The following is a 14,224-nucleotide window of genomic DNA, read 5'->3' on the forward strand; positions in this document are numbered from 1 at the left end:
TTTTCATATATCATGATGGCACTAGTCACATTTGGTAGCAATATATACCTTTGTTCCAAGTACGTTTCTTATCAATTTGGGAAAAATGCAAGTTAGATTGAGGATGCCTTGATGCATTTTTCTCAAAATGAGAAAAATGGGAGCTAGCACATCCCCCTGGTAAAAGTGGAAATATTTCTGGGTGTTATAGTATGCAAATTGCCTGTTTCATTCATTTGTATTACTTGCCTGTCTCCTATTGGTGTTGAGTGTGTGGCCGCTCAAATTGTGGGGAACAGGAAAAGAGAAAGTAGGCTGGGACCTAAAGTAGTTTGGACATTATCAGAAGGATTTTAACTGGGAGTGACAAGATTAGATCGTAGTTCAGATGAGAAGCTTCTGTATTATGTGTTTTACTTACATACGTTATCTGGACATTGTGACTGCTTTGTAGAGCGCGGGTGGGAGGGGAAGAAATTGCAAGTTCAAGACAAGATGAGGAGGATCTGAACTTAAGACAGTGGCAAGTCTTCCCTTTTAGATTCATTAATTAGAGGAATAGTAAGAGGGATTATTTGTCTGAAATTAATTCTGAACCAGGTAAAAACTAATTGCTTAGATAGAAGTAAAGAAAGTGATTTTACCACTGTCAGAGCCAAGGAAAGGTATTTGGGGTATAGGTATTCTAGGTTTTAGGAGGTCAAACTGGAGGATTAGAGTGTTCCTGGAAACTAAATTCACTCAAATTTATTTAAACAAGCCTAGTGAAGGGGAGAGGGAATAGGAAAGAGATATTAAAGAGACTCTGTGTGTGTGTAAGGAAATCTCTGATCAAAACTCAAATTTTCAATGAGCTGTATGAAAAATGGAAAGGGTACAAAACAAATGATGGATACAGAAGAATGAAGAATGGCCTGGACCAGGGGTGTCAGAAATGTTGCCTGTGTCTTTAACATTGCAGGTATATCATGCTGTGCTTTCTTGTTTAAATCTGAAAGTGCCTCAGAAATCTTCAAAAAAGCATTCCAAGTAGCACTATCAGTCATCTGAGTTAGAAGTATAGATGGGCCCTGCTTGCTTTCTTGGCCTTAAAATTCTTAATGTTGGCAGATTAAAGCCCAGAATGACTTGAGGCTTAAAAGTATCTAAAAATATCAAAAGGAAAGTTAAAAGGATGTATCAGATAGAAAGAAGAGGTGTTAATAGTTGACCAGTAGAGGGCAAGAAGAGGCAGTCTTTGGGCTAACTTGAGTAGAGTAATTATTGGTAAAAGAGGATTATAACCCAGGCTGGGGGAAAATTAATAAGTCTCCTGACTCAGATGATTTGTGATCTGGGTTACTTTAAAAACTTCAAGATGAGATCAGTGAGCCATTGTTGGTTATTTCTGAGTACTTATGGAAAATGGAAAGGTACCAGAGATTGAGAGCAGACAGAATGTAATCCCAAATTTCCAAAATTTCTGATTCCACAAGCTGCATATGAACCGTATAACTTAGTTTTTCTCTTATGTGAAATTCCAGAATCAAATGGTATTATTAGGTTGATGGATTAGGGAATGTTTGGTAGATTTCAGCAAGGTATTTCATTGTGGACTGAGAGGTTTGTGGCCTAGGCTGTGAATACAGACAGGGAGGTTTGGGATTAATTGAATGACCATTTCTTGGAGTACAGATAATAGGTTTGTGCCTTCTAGTGGAATGCTTTAAAGGTTTGCTGAAAGGCTTTGTCCTCATTTTTTTATTTACATCAACTGCTTTTATATACTGCTTTTCTGGTCAGTTGTACCAGTGATTTTCTTTAACTAGTATAAGAATCTTGTATACATTTTGGGGTAACATCAAAGAGGGATATTGACTATATAAACCATTATAATCCTGAAGGACTTGGCAAGCTGGAATAATGAATCCAGTTTAACAAGATTTACATTAAATTCAAAATTCTTCTAAGACGATTACTGTTAAAAGACTCTGAAGACATGAACTCACTAGTTAAGAGCATGGGCCTCAGTTGCCAGATGGGCATAAGTTTAGTTTCCATCTCTGAAGCTCTATTTTTGTGACCTTAAATATGTTGCTTATCTTCTCTTCCTCTGCTCAGTGAGGATAATATTTCATAAGGTGCTTGAGGGGATTAAACGTGATAGTACAGTTGAAGTCCTTAGTAAGTTGGATGGTATGTAGTTAACACTCAGTAAACATCAGCTGCTCCTGTAATGTAGGTTCCCATAAAAGAAAACAGAGGAACAAGGGAAGTGCCAGTTTTATACATCTCCACTCTGAGCTGACCTCTCTAGGAAGATTCAGTGATTCTTGTAAACTGTAATAGCATATAAAGCACATAGCACACAGTACCTGTTGCATAGCAGTCTGTCAGCAGTTGGTTTTCTTTGGTGTATACAAGTGAAAATAAGGTGAGTAATTCTGGAAAAACTGGGAATATTTGGCTAAATAACAGACAGCCTAGGAGATGAGGTGATCTCTTTCTTCAAAAATTGAATTAGAAGTTCAAACTACAATTGGTAAGTGGAAGTTCTAGAATAACAGTGTTTTCTAATGATTGTTGGTAAGCTGATTTGAATGGACTGCCTCAGAAGGTGGAGAACTGCCTGTTACTAGTAGAGAACTGACACACTATTATGGAAAGGATTCAAACACTAGGGGTGTTTGTTTGTTTTTTTGCGCCTCAGTTTATCTGTGTAAAGGAGAGTATTGGTTCTAAGTAATCTCTAAATCCAGGCTAAAATTCTGTGATTTGTTCCCTTTTCATTGATTTATGGCTTTATGGAATCCTCTTCACTTACTTTAAGGTACAACTGTAACCGCTATAATGAGGATGATGCAAAGGCAGCAAGAGATGCTCAGGAGGTAAGTACATTTATTTTCAAACAGTTGAACAGGAATATGCATTTTATGTTGATGAGGGAATGATTTAGCTGGAGTGTTCAGTTCTGAAAGATTTGTTGAAATGACACTCCAGTAAATACTGGGTATCTGTGTACCTGTAGAGAGGGGATCTTATGCAAAATACGTATCAGGAGTATTCCTATTTATAAGTTTGTTTGCACTTTTAAAATTAATCTAGCACACTTTCAGGTTTCAGTAGTCTTCAGTATCAAGACTTTCCCTTCCCAGCAAGGAGACTAAAGAACAATATTTGTTAAATGGCACTGCTGCAATTTATATGCAGTCTTACTTCTTTTAATTAATTAATTATCTCATTGTTCATCAAGAAGCTCTAATGATTTTAGGTGAGCTGATTTGGAATGAACTGTCTCAGGAGGTAGGGATTTCCCTCTTACTGGATAGGGAAATAACCCACTATTGTAGTAGAAGGGATTCAAACCCTAGGTGTGGATTAGATTCGGTAACACTTTTAGTTCCTTTCAGCCTGATAATTCTGTCATAATTGTAGAATCCTGGAATTTAATCATTCCTTACATTCATCGATTCTGCGTTGGAATTCCCCAGTTGTCCCCCAAAAATCTTTTTAAATGGCTCGTCTTGCCAGGATGCAATCCAAAACAAAACCTGTTTGTTATTGTTTCACTTTTTAAATGCTTCTTTAAAATTTATTGTAATTTAAATTACCATAAATACAAAGGAATATATTTATATAACCTAGGCAGTCATATTACAGACATTCAAAATATTTGTGATCCTTTTAAAGGAGGAAAAAGAAACCCCACAAATTCCAATGTTGATTTAAATTTTATTTATTATAATACGACTTAAATATGTTTAAACATAAAACTAGCTTTAAACTCTTAAGCAACTATACAACCAAATCAAGAAGACCACAAAACCAGTGGAACTCAAGTTAAAACTAATTTGACAGATAAGTTATTTGCTGAAATTAAATTACTGTTGTCAGACCAGGTTTTTAAAATTTAGGGTTACCCATACTACTAAGTGCCACGTGATAATTTGTTCTCCCACCAGTTTTCTATATCTCACCTATTGCACATTCACCCCTACAGTGCATCAAAATTTGATTTGATCAGAATTTATCATTAATATATTCTTTTATCACTTATTATTCTCAACTCTGGTGCAGTTTAAGTAATGCTGTTTGATGCCAGTTTTAGCCATTTCACAAATGTAAGACCTGAAAATGTTGATTCTCATAAGTTCATTCATATGGCCCGGAGTGTTTGTGTTTTCTTTAGGTTATTATCAGATTTTTAATACTTAAACATTCCATGGTCTGTTTAAACCAGATCATTTGGCACCCCTACTCCAGTTTTGTCTAGCATCCTTAGACTCCAGTTTGAGAAACATCACCCCATGTAATCTTTATATACAAAACTCTACAATGACAGTCATGCTTTTCCTACCTCCCATTTGGAATCAATTCTACTGCTGCATTTTTATCTAGCTCAGTTTGTCATTGCATCTCCTTCTGTTTTGGGTTTGTTTGTTTGTTTTTAAATCTTAGCCCTCATGGCTTTCTGCTTCTGTTTTAAGCAGTCACAGTTGTTTTAAATGCTGCTGAAGAGACCATAAATTTTCCTAAAATTTTCTTCTAATTTTGATAATATTTTTTGAGTCCATAGAGAACTGTTCTTTTTCTCTTATGCTGCATTACATTTTTCCTAATAACCATGTTAGACTTTTAGCTTTTACTTATCCTGAATGAAGAGTAGTCTAGTTAGATCTAGCCAGAATATGGTATTTGCTGACAACAAAAAGTATATGGGTTATCCTTGGCCTTACCTGGTCTGCATTTGGGTACTGGTAGAATCCCTTTCTGAGGTCCACAGGGAGGGTGGATTATTGAGCATAGCTTCTAAGCCCTGCTAATGTGTAGATTGTAGATGCTAGAATGCATTATTTTTCTAGCTCATTTCTTTTGGACTAGACTAGAATCTTCTGATCCTTTGGGTGTACAGGGAAAAATTTCATATGAGTGCCTGTATTTGTTTGTTTATTTAAGTGGGAACCATACCTCCCAGAATGGAGCACACCATTGCACACATCTAGCATATTCTTTCCTCACTTCCCCTACTTCCATACTCAGGCCTAGTGTTTTCTGGGAGTTGTAGTTCTTAAAAAGTACTAGAAGGTTGGCACACAATACAGAAAGAACATAGATGGTACTTTGAGTGCCTTGGAAGGATGTTACCTGTGTTGTAGAAAGTTGTTGACTTAATATACTATGCCACAGTTATGACAGGGGTGGACATTTGAATTTTCTTTTCTTTCTTTTTTTAATTTTTATTTATTTTTTTGGCTGCACTGTGCAGCTTGCAGGATCTTAGTTTCCTAACCAGGGATCGAACCCAGGCCCCTGGCAGTGAGAGTCCTTATCACTGGACCACCAGGGAGTTCCCTGAATTTTCTTATCTACTAGACTTTCTTTCTTTTCATATTAGGTGCTAGAGATAACAAGATTACTTTCTTTTTTTTTTTTTTGGCCAGCTGGGCCTCAAGGCTTGTGGGATCTTAGTTCCCTGACCAGGGAATTCCCTGAATTTTCTTATCTACTAGACCTGTGAGTTGCCAGATAGTAAATATTTTCAGCTTTGCAGACTATATAGTCTCTGTTACAATTACTCAATTCTGTCCCTGCTCTTGAAATGCTGACTCAACCATAGACTTAAAAGAGTGGGCATGGCAGTATTCCAAGTTAACTTAGTTTACAAAAAATAGGCAGCATCTGGATTTCACTCACAGGCCAGAGTTTGCCTACCCCTGTTCTAAGCAGTCAGGTGGTTGTTTTGTTTGTTTTTCCAAAGTGTTTTCAGGATACTGATTACATTTTTCAATCCAGATTCTGGCATTTGATTAAAAATGGGTCTTATTTGCAGTGTTGGTGTGGGTTTTCTTTCATGTTGATTTTAAAGGTATTTTAGTGATGCAAGCTGTTTGAGAATTGTTGGTCACATTAAATCAAATGCTGGTCACGTTAAGTCCTGTAACATACATTTTAATATGTGATTTAGGTTTTCCATTTCATCTTGGGAATTTGACAGGCTTAAAAATATTAGTGCTTTGGGGGGAGATAAAATGCCAAGCAGTTTATTTTCTACATATTATATTTTTAGATATAATTGGAATAATTTTCCATCGTGTAAGCATTGATTTAAATACTTACCTGACTGCTGAAATAATACGGCTTGTGTAGGTTTTTTGAGATGTTTCAATGTTGTATGATACTGGATCATGTGATTGGCTAGTTATGTGGTTCAGAGATAGTATTTCTAAGCAAGAGACCAAGCATAGGGCCTAGTAGTATCTGTGCTGTTAGTAGGCTTTAAGGCATGAGGAGAGGAAGAGGAGGTGATAGTAAAAGAAAAGAAATATGTATGTGTGGTAAGAAACCCTTCCATGGTGGTTGCATTTAACAAGCATTTATCATTTTCTGCATATTAGGTGCTAGAGATAACAAGACTACTTTTTTTTTTTTTTTTTGGCCAGCTGGGCCTCGAGGCTTGTGGGATCTTAGTTCCACCAGGGATTGAAACTGGGCCCTTGGCAGTGAGAGCAGAGTCCTAACCACTGGACCGCCAGGGAATTCTCCCAAGATTACTTTTTTAAAACTGTATCTCCTCTAGAGATTTACAGTATAATGGGAGAGACCTATGTGAATTCTTTTTGCAGTATGATAAATAATATAAAACAAATTTAGACCTGATATTTTATATATATATATTTATATTTTGTAATACTTCATGTACTTTAAAAGACTCTTCATAAAACTGTAGTACCATAATTACGTTTGTATATATATTTATTGTATTATTTTATAATTATACTATATTATATACTTAAAGCAGTACTTTGTTAATATCATCAACTATCCAGTGTTCAAATGGTCCCCATTTATCTCATAAACTTTCTTTTATAGTTGGTTTAAATCAGGATCCATACAGGTGCACAAGTTGGATGTGATCCTCTAATCTATAGGTCCTTTCAGTTTTTTGGTTTTTTTGGGGTTTGTTTTTCTTCCCTTGCCATTTGTTTGTTGAGGAAACTAAGTTATTTTTCTTGTAGAATTTAACACATTCTGGATTTGCTGATTGCAACTTCCTGGTTTTATTTAATAGGTTCTTCTATCCCTGAATTTCCTGAAACTGGTGGTTAATCCTAGATAATTGAATTCAGACTCGATTTGGGGAGGGGTGTGGAAAGAACACAGAACACTTAACTGGTGGTACTGTATAGCTTCTGTTGCATTATATTAGGTGTTATATGATGTCTGGTTGCCTCTCTTTTGTTTTCTACTTTAAAATATTGATGTACCTTATTACATACCACAGAACAGAGCTATCCAGTAGAACATTCTGTAATGATGGAAATGTTCTTTATTACCACTATCTAACGTGGTAGGCACTGACTGCGATATGGCTGTTGAACACTGAGGAACTGAATTTTTTACTTTAATAGCCACCTGTGACTAGTGGCTGCTGTATTGGAAAGTACAGCTATAGGACATTCAAAAAATATTAAATAACAAAGGTAGCAGTAGATGTCTCTTTGTTCCCGATTTTAGCCTAAATTCCTATACCGTTTCATCAGTAAATATGATATCAGCTTTTGTGTATATATAATACATTTGTTATAATTATGTGACCTTAATTTTTCTTAATGGGACAGCGATCTAGGGCAGCCCTTCAGAGGTACCTGTTCTACTGTAATCGCTATATGAACCACATGCAGAGTCTACGCTTTGAGCACAAACTATATGCTCAGGTGAAGCAGAAAATGGAAGAGATGCAACAGCACAACATGTCCTGGATTGAGGTGCAGTTCCTGAAGAAAGCAGTTGATGTCCTCTGCCAGTGTCGTGCCACACTCATGTACACTTATGTCTTCGCTTTCTACCTCAAAAAGAATAACCAGTCCATTATCTTTGAGGTAGGAATAGTTACTGAGTGGGGGAAAAAACCACCTGTGTGTCATAGGACTACTTGCCTTTCATAGATAAGATATATAGAGTTTTAAAGCTTACTCTCTGCCCAAAAATGTGGATTAAAAGTTTAGTGTTAAGGGCTTCCCTGGTGGCGCAGTGGATAGGAATCTGCCTGACAGTGCAGGGGACACGGGTTTGATCCCTGGTCTGGGAGGATCACACATGCCGCGGAGCAACTGGGCCAGTGCGCCACAACTACTGAGCCTGCGCTCTAGAGGCCGCGTGCCACAACTACTGAAGCCCGCGTGCCTAGAGCCCATGCTTCGCAACCAGGGAGGCCACTGCAATGAGGAGCCTGCGCACCGTGGCGAGGAGTGGCCCCTGCTCGCCGCACTGGAGAGAGGCCTGCGCTCAGCAACAAAGACCCAACGCAGCCAAAGATAAATAAAAATTTAAAAAATTAAAAAATAAAAGTTTCGTGTGTATTAGGAAGATACAAGAAATTTAGATTTCTTGCTGTAAACTACGTTCAAAGTGATGTGGTTTAGCCAGCTAGTGATTTAGTGTGCAGGCTCTGGAATTAGCCCTGAATTTGAATCTTGACTTCATCACTTTTTAGCTCTGTTGACTTGAAGCAAATTACTTAACCTCGTCTATATCTCTATTTTAGCATGGGGATAATTTTTCTATAAATGTTAAGAGGTTTAAGTGAGACAATCCATGTTTAATGCTTATGTAACACCTGGCACGTCATAAGTTCTTTCAAAAGTCTTTATTCAGGCAAAACTAATACATGGTATTAGAAGTTAATATGGTGCTTGCCTTTTGTGGAGAAGTAATGACTAAAAGGGGGACTTTTAGCAGTAGAGGTTTTTCAAGTAGAGATTCTCATTTAAAATTGATGCATGCAACATTGATGTTGATAGATGGCTGGGTAATAACAGTGACTAGTAGATGGGAATTTATATGGGTAAATATATAGAACTAGCCATAGTAGTAAAGGATAACAAAATGTTAATCTTCCATACAGTGTTCTCTTATAAGAAGTAGATATCTAGCTAGATATAAAGAATAATGGGTTTCTTATTTTTCCTCAAGCTTTAGCCAATAGCAGTTTTCAGAACTGGAAGATTCCAAAAACTTTTTCTTATGTCCTTTCAGATTGTCCTTAATATTCTTCCAGAGGTAATGGATAAATCTTTAGTTTTTTAATGTTTAAAAAATTGTCTTGGACAAGAAAAAACAGGTTGTTAGGGGTGAAAGTGATGAAGGGCTTTACAGGTGCAGTTAAACCACTTGTGAAAATTACAAAATTGGTGTTGAGCCATAGTCTATCAAGGAAGCAGCTAAGATGGTTTATCTTTTAGCTTTCTTTTGAAGGCAAAATTTACTATATATTCTTCTTCCTTTTACAGAATAACCAAGCAGATCTAGAGAATGCCACAGAGGTGCTCTCGGGCTACCTTGAACGAGATATTTCCCAAGACTCTCTACAGGATATAAAGCAGAAAGTACAAGATAAGTACAGGTAAGGTTTTCTCCAGTAGTTGTTGAACAAAAATGTCGGTCACCGGTGGTCTGGTATGCCTTAGTGGAGAAGTTAGATGATGGTGAAACTTGGGTTTAGCATATTCAGTAACTGAGCAGCTGCCATGTTTCTCACAGATTGCTTCTGTCCTTTGGGCAACAGATTCCAGATAGTGCTAGTCAGGCATAGGGAGGAAATCAGCCGTTTATCCCACTGGCTGATTCTGCTTCTTCCATGCAGTTTTATCTATGTAGTTGCTGCCCTGACAGGAAGAAGGAGCCCCAAAAGGGCAAGTGGCTATTAGGATGAGGGGTGAGATTAGGATGCTGGCCCTAGCCTAGGGATCCTGTGGATCATGGCTTTTGACAAGTGAGCTACCCAGACTTTTTAAAGAGTTTTTCTAAGGAGAAATTTACTTTGTCCTAGAGATAGGTGATATTTAAGATATGTTACCACTTAAGTAAAAGATGCAGAATGTTTGCTTTCTCAACATGGAGCTCTTTCTCCCACAGTTGTTTTCTGGCAAATACTAATATCTTTTTAATAGTAGTAGAAATCTCTGGGAATTTGGAAGACTTGCAGATTTAGTCCTAAGTAACATTTTCACTTCCCTTAGCCAGCAATAGCTGCCACTAGTTCTTTAAGGTTTTGCAGATGTGAATAAATAACCCCTGAAACTACTTCTTCCTAAAACTGTTTACTTACCTGTAGAATGACAAGATTGAGTCAGATGATTTCTAAGGCCTTTATTTTATTGCTCTAGAATTAATTTCCCAAAACTGGGAACTTCAAAAAATACCTTTTTAAAATGAGAAATAGTCATGTCTTTACATCTAGACCTGAAAATGTGCCTCTTAAAAACAAAAACAGGTGCTTGGGGGAATTCCCTGGCGGTCCAGTAGTTAGGACTCCCAGCTCTCACTGCTGAGGGCCCGGGTTCAATCCCTGGTCAAGGAACTAAATCCCACAAGACATGCAGAACAGCCAAAAAAAAAAAAAAACAGCACAACAACAACAAAAAGCAGGTGCTTGGTTCTAAGTCTGAATAAACTGTAGGGGACCTCAAAAAATAAGTAAATGCCTCTTTTTTTTTTTTGTTATTGGAGGCTGACAATGGGTTTTTTTTTTTTTTCTCTTTGATTACAGATACTGTGAGAGTCGACGAAGGGTTTTGTTACAGCATGTGCATGAAGGCTATGAAAAAGATCTGTGGGAGTACATTGAGGACTGAGAATGGCCCTGCATAAAATGAACTCTGAAAACTTTATCGTCTAGAGTGCTCATGCAATTAAAACAAACAAAACAAAACAAATACAAACAAGGAGGCACTAAGCCTATTCTGACACCGCTGGTCTATAGTACCAGAATTCTGTTTTGTTAATGGAAAGTTTAAGTAAATTATATTGTAATAAAAAAAGGTAGATAAACCATTGTACAACAGTATTCTAGGCCGCCAACAAAAGTGTGACAGACACACTAAAAGCCCTCCAACTTTAACTTGTAACGTAGCTTCGTTCTCAAAGCTGACTCCTTTTTTTCATTTTCTTTTTCCTGAGTGTAGTACAGTTAAAATTTAAAATAGCTCTTTGACACTGCTTTTCATGTCCAAACCAGCCATTTTGTTGTACTTTGGTAAAGGACCTCTTCCCCTTCCTCCCCTGCACATACAGATACACCCAAACACGCAGACTGTCTCTTTCTCATACCCCAAGGTCATGAGTGAATGATTAGTTCCTTGTAAAGAAAATTCTTGGGGCGGGGAAGAGGGTAGGCAGAAAGAGGGGTTAAACAAACAAACAAAAAAAACAAAAAAACTTTGTATATGACTTTTAAAACAAGAGGACAACACAGTATTTTTCAAAATTGTATATAGCGCATATGCATGGACAAAGCAAGCGTGGCACGTGTTTGCATAATGTTTAATTACAAAAAATATTTATTCTTTAAAAATCTTCAAGATTATGTCTTTTGCTGTGCATTTTCTTTCAGTTTGCTTTATCTTTCCAGGGTTGAGGGTTGGACTAAAAGGTGTGTTGGTTTAGCACCTCTGGAAGACCTATCTAGAGCTCTTTGATTTCCCTTTCCTGAGATTACTTTGCCCTCTCTGGTTTGATATGTTTGTTGCTAGCCATGGGCCTCATGCCCTGAATTCCCAGCTCCTGGTTGGGTATAGAGAAGTCAAGTTCTGACTAAATGCCATGGCCTGATAAGGGCTGCAACAGGGAGCTTTGCTGCTGCAATTCAAGAATCACCCAGTCCCTAACCTCATCCCTCTCCACGGCCTCATGCATCTACGTAAGCCTTTGTGTGCCCGTGTCATATAGCTGAAGGCTTCCTGTCACATCCAGAGGAAACATTTCAAAAAATTTTCCCCTTAATTGCTGCTTTGAGCCTTTTAAGATTTTAGTTATGGCTCTTCTCTCACCCCTTCTTTACGTTAGGGTGTCAGATAGAATGTTTTTCCTTTAAATATAAATAAATAGCCATTCACTTAGTTTCAGATTGTGAATTAAAAATGGCAGATACTGAAATTGCTTATGTGTGTTGCTGTGGGTTCAGTTTGAAGGCAAACACCCTAGAACTTGATATTCCCATCTAGTGCATTTAAATAGAAACCACTGTTTGCTTCTTTTCTATTGTCAGCAAATAGGAGAATTAATAACGTGTTTTAGCTGTGATGTCCATTTTTATGAAATTTCTACTAAGAGCTATGTTAAAAGTAAAGGGTGGTGGTGGTTTTATTAACTATGTATCTGTTTAGGCCATTCTTGCTGTGGTATTTTTCAACAGATTAGCATCCCTAAATCTGTCAGTTTTATACAGGAGTACAGAGTGAACTAGGCAACTAGATTGAGGTCTTAATACTAAATACCACTTGTGGCTGAAGGACCTCTTTGTCTTCCTCTAAATGTCTTGCGCCTAGGGAGTGTTTACCGTTTGTGAGGCAGCTTTGTCTGCTCTTGCATTGTACATCTTATTACATCATTGGGAAGTAGGTTCACTTTCCTCTGGCCTTTTGCCTAAGTTAGGCTTTGCTAAATCAACCCTACTTTTCCTTTTAGAAAAGGTTGTTACATGAGATGTACTTGCAACTATTCTTTTCCCATCAAAAATCAGTGAATGTTTGCTGAATATATTATGCTGCTTCCTTAAACCACTTGTTGCTTTAGGATGAACTTTACCTGTACCTTTTATCCTCCCTTCTCTTGCCACTTTAGGTGCAAATCTGAACTCAGTGTCTGCTTCTTCCGTATTCTCTTCTCCTCCCCTTTCCCTGTCAACCATTTGACTTTATTTTCAATGACTGCATCAATCTTAAAAGACATTTATCAAAACTAAGGATTTTTTTTTTAAAGAAAGCTTGAATAAGTTCCTTTCCCTGGTAACTTTGAAAAGCAGCCAGACTTGCTATCTAGATATATGTGGTTCCATTAAAATGTTTTGTGTATGTGTGGTGTTTTTAAAAAACCTTACCAGTTAACTGCAGTATGTAAGTTTGAGTGTCATAAATCCTTTTTACATGCTCCCCTTACAACAGGTATCCAAAAACAATGTGTGCACTTCATAATATCAGCCCCCACCCATGGAGGAACAGCGCTTTTTAGAGCTGCTTTCTAGTTTCAGTGTTGGCATATTACCTGAGGGTATAGCAGTTGTGGGTGCATTCCCTAATTTGTATGGATCAAGATGAATTGGCATTTTCCACTTCCAAGCTTTTAACAGCTGTCTCCATATTTGACAGAATTCCCTGAGTTAATTGCTTTCATTGTTAGTAACTTCAGTGACCCCAGCTGGGATAGGCAAGCCATATTGTATGACAGCTTCCCTGTTTCACCTACCTAAGTCTTTCTGTCAGAGGGCTCTATTCATGGTCAGCACCAGGGTCTCCCTGTCTTCTTGAGGTTTTCTGAAAAGTGCATGCTTCATCTGAACAATTCATTGAGCAGTAGATGGACTTTAAATTATTTACAATAAAATGTCGATCCAAAGCGCAGGATACAAACCACAGTGGTAAAATTGAGTAGTATATAATATCATCAGACTCTAAATTCTGTGTAATCTGCTGCGACCCAGATTGTATATGTTTTATGTGTGTTTAAATAAATACATTAAATACACAGGTGTATACATACACACAAATATAACAGATCCAAGACTGACTGACTTGATTTGAAATGGTTGAATCTGCAGTGTACAATGTGGATCAACCATGATTAGGAACTGAAATTTAGTATAAGAGAGAAAAGGACTTGATGTAACAAAATCTTTTAGCTACAAATCCCAGTATAGAGCACTTGGGGGATGGGAGGGGGCGGGTTGGTGAGACAATCAGATCGGTAAATTGATTAAATGCTCCTAACCCTGTAATTTTGTGCATAGAGCACCCTGTGCTGTGGAAATAACTGTTCTTAGATTTTCATTGTAACTGGACTGTTCAGGTTGCCCAGAGGGAAAGAACATTCCTAATTCTAATAAAATAAACTTTTATTTTGTTATTCCATTAGTTACTTATGTTTATTTTTATAGTTAAAAAAAAAGACGGTGGCCTAACAGTCACCTGTATTATGTGCCTTATTCACTGTTCCTACTTAACATGAAATGTCAAGGTTTGGTTCAGTTTCTTTTCAGGGAACTGTGAATGAGACTATCCCCAACAATTATCTTGGTTAATGAAGCCTTCAGAGCATTTTCTGGAAGACTTCCAATTTCTGTGTCTTGAACATTGAATTTAGATTGCTATTCATGTTGTAACAGTGATATTAAATGCTCAGTAGATGTTTGTCAATTTATAAAGATAAAATATTTAAAAAGTCATTCTCATGCTTAAAACTGCTTCACATTACTTCCACTTAGCTCACTTTT

The 14,224-nt window shown here is 37.2% G+C and overlaps 1 protein-coding gene across 1 annotated transcript in view; it reads left to right on the plus strand.

Annotated features, from left to right (window-relative positions):
* Positions 1–13,857, plus strand: part of ARIH1 (ariadne RBR E3 ubiquitin protein ligase 1) — a 117,466-nt gene extending 103,609 nt beyond the window's left edge. The window contains exons 11-14 of the mRNA XM_060153490.1: positions 2,789–2,846; positions 7,578–7,838; positions 9,249–9,361; positions 10,508–13,857. Coding sequence (XP_060009473.1) covers positions 2,789–2,846; positions 7,578–7,838; positions 9,249–9,361; positions 10,508–10,592 — 517 coding nt within the window. The 3' untranslated portion in view covers positions 10,593–13,857. The remainder of the gene's footprint in view (positions 1–2,788; positions 2,847–7,577; positions 7,839–9,248; positions 9,362–10,507) is intronic.
* The last annotated feature ends 367 nt before the right edge of the window (positions 13,858–14,224 follow it).

This window comes from Lagenorhynchus albirostris, chromosome 1 (assembly GCF_949774975.1).
Source record: "Lagenorhynchus albirostris chromosome 1, mLagAlb1.1, whole genome shotgun sequence".
NCBI lineage: Eukaryota > Metazoa > Chordata > Mammalia > Artiodactyla > Delphinidae > Lagenorhynchus > Lagenorhynchus albirostris.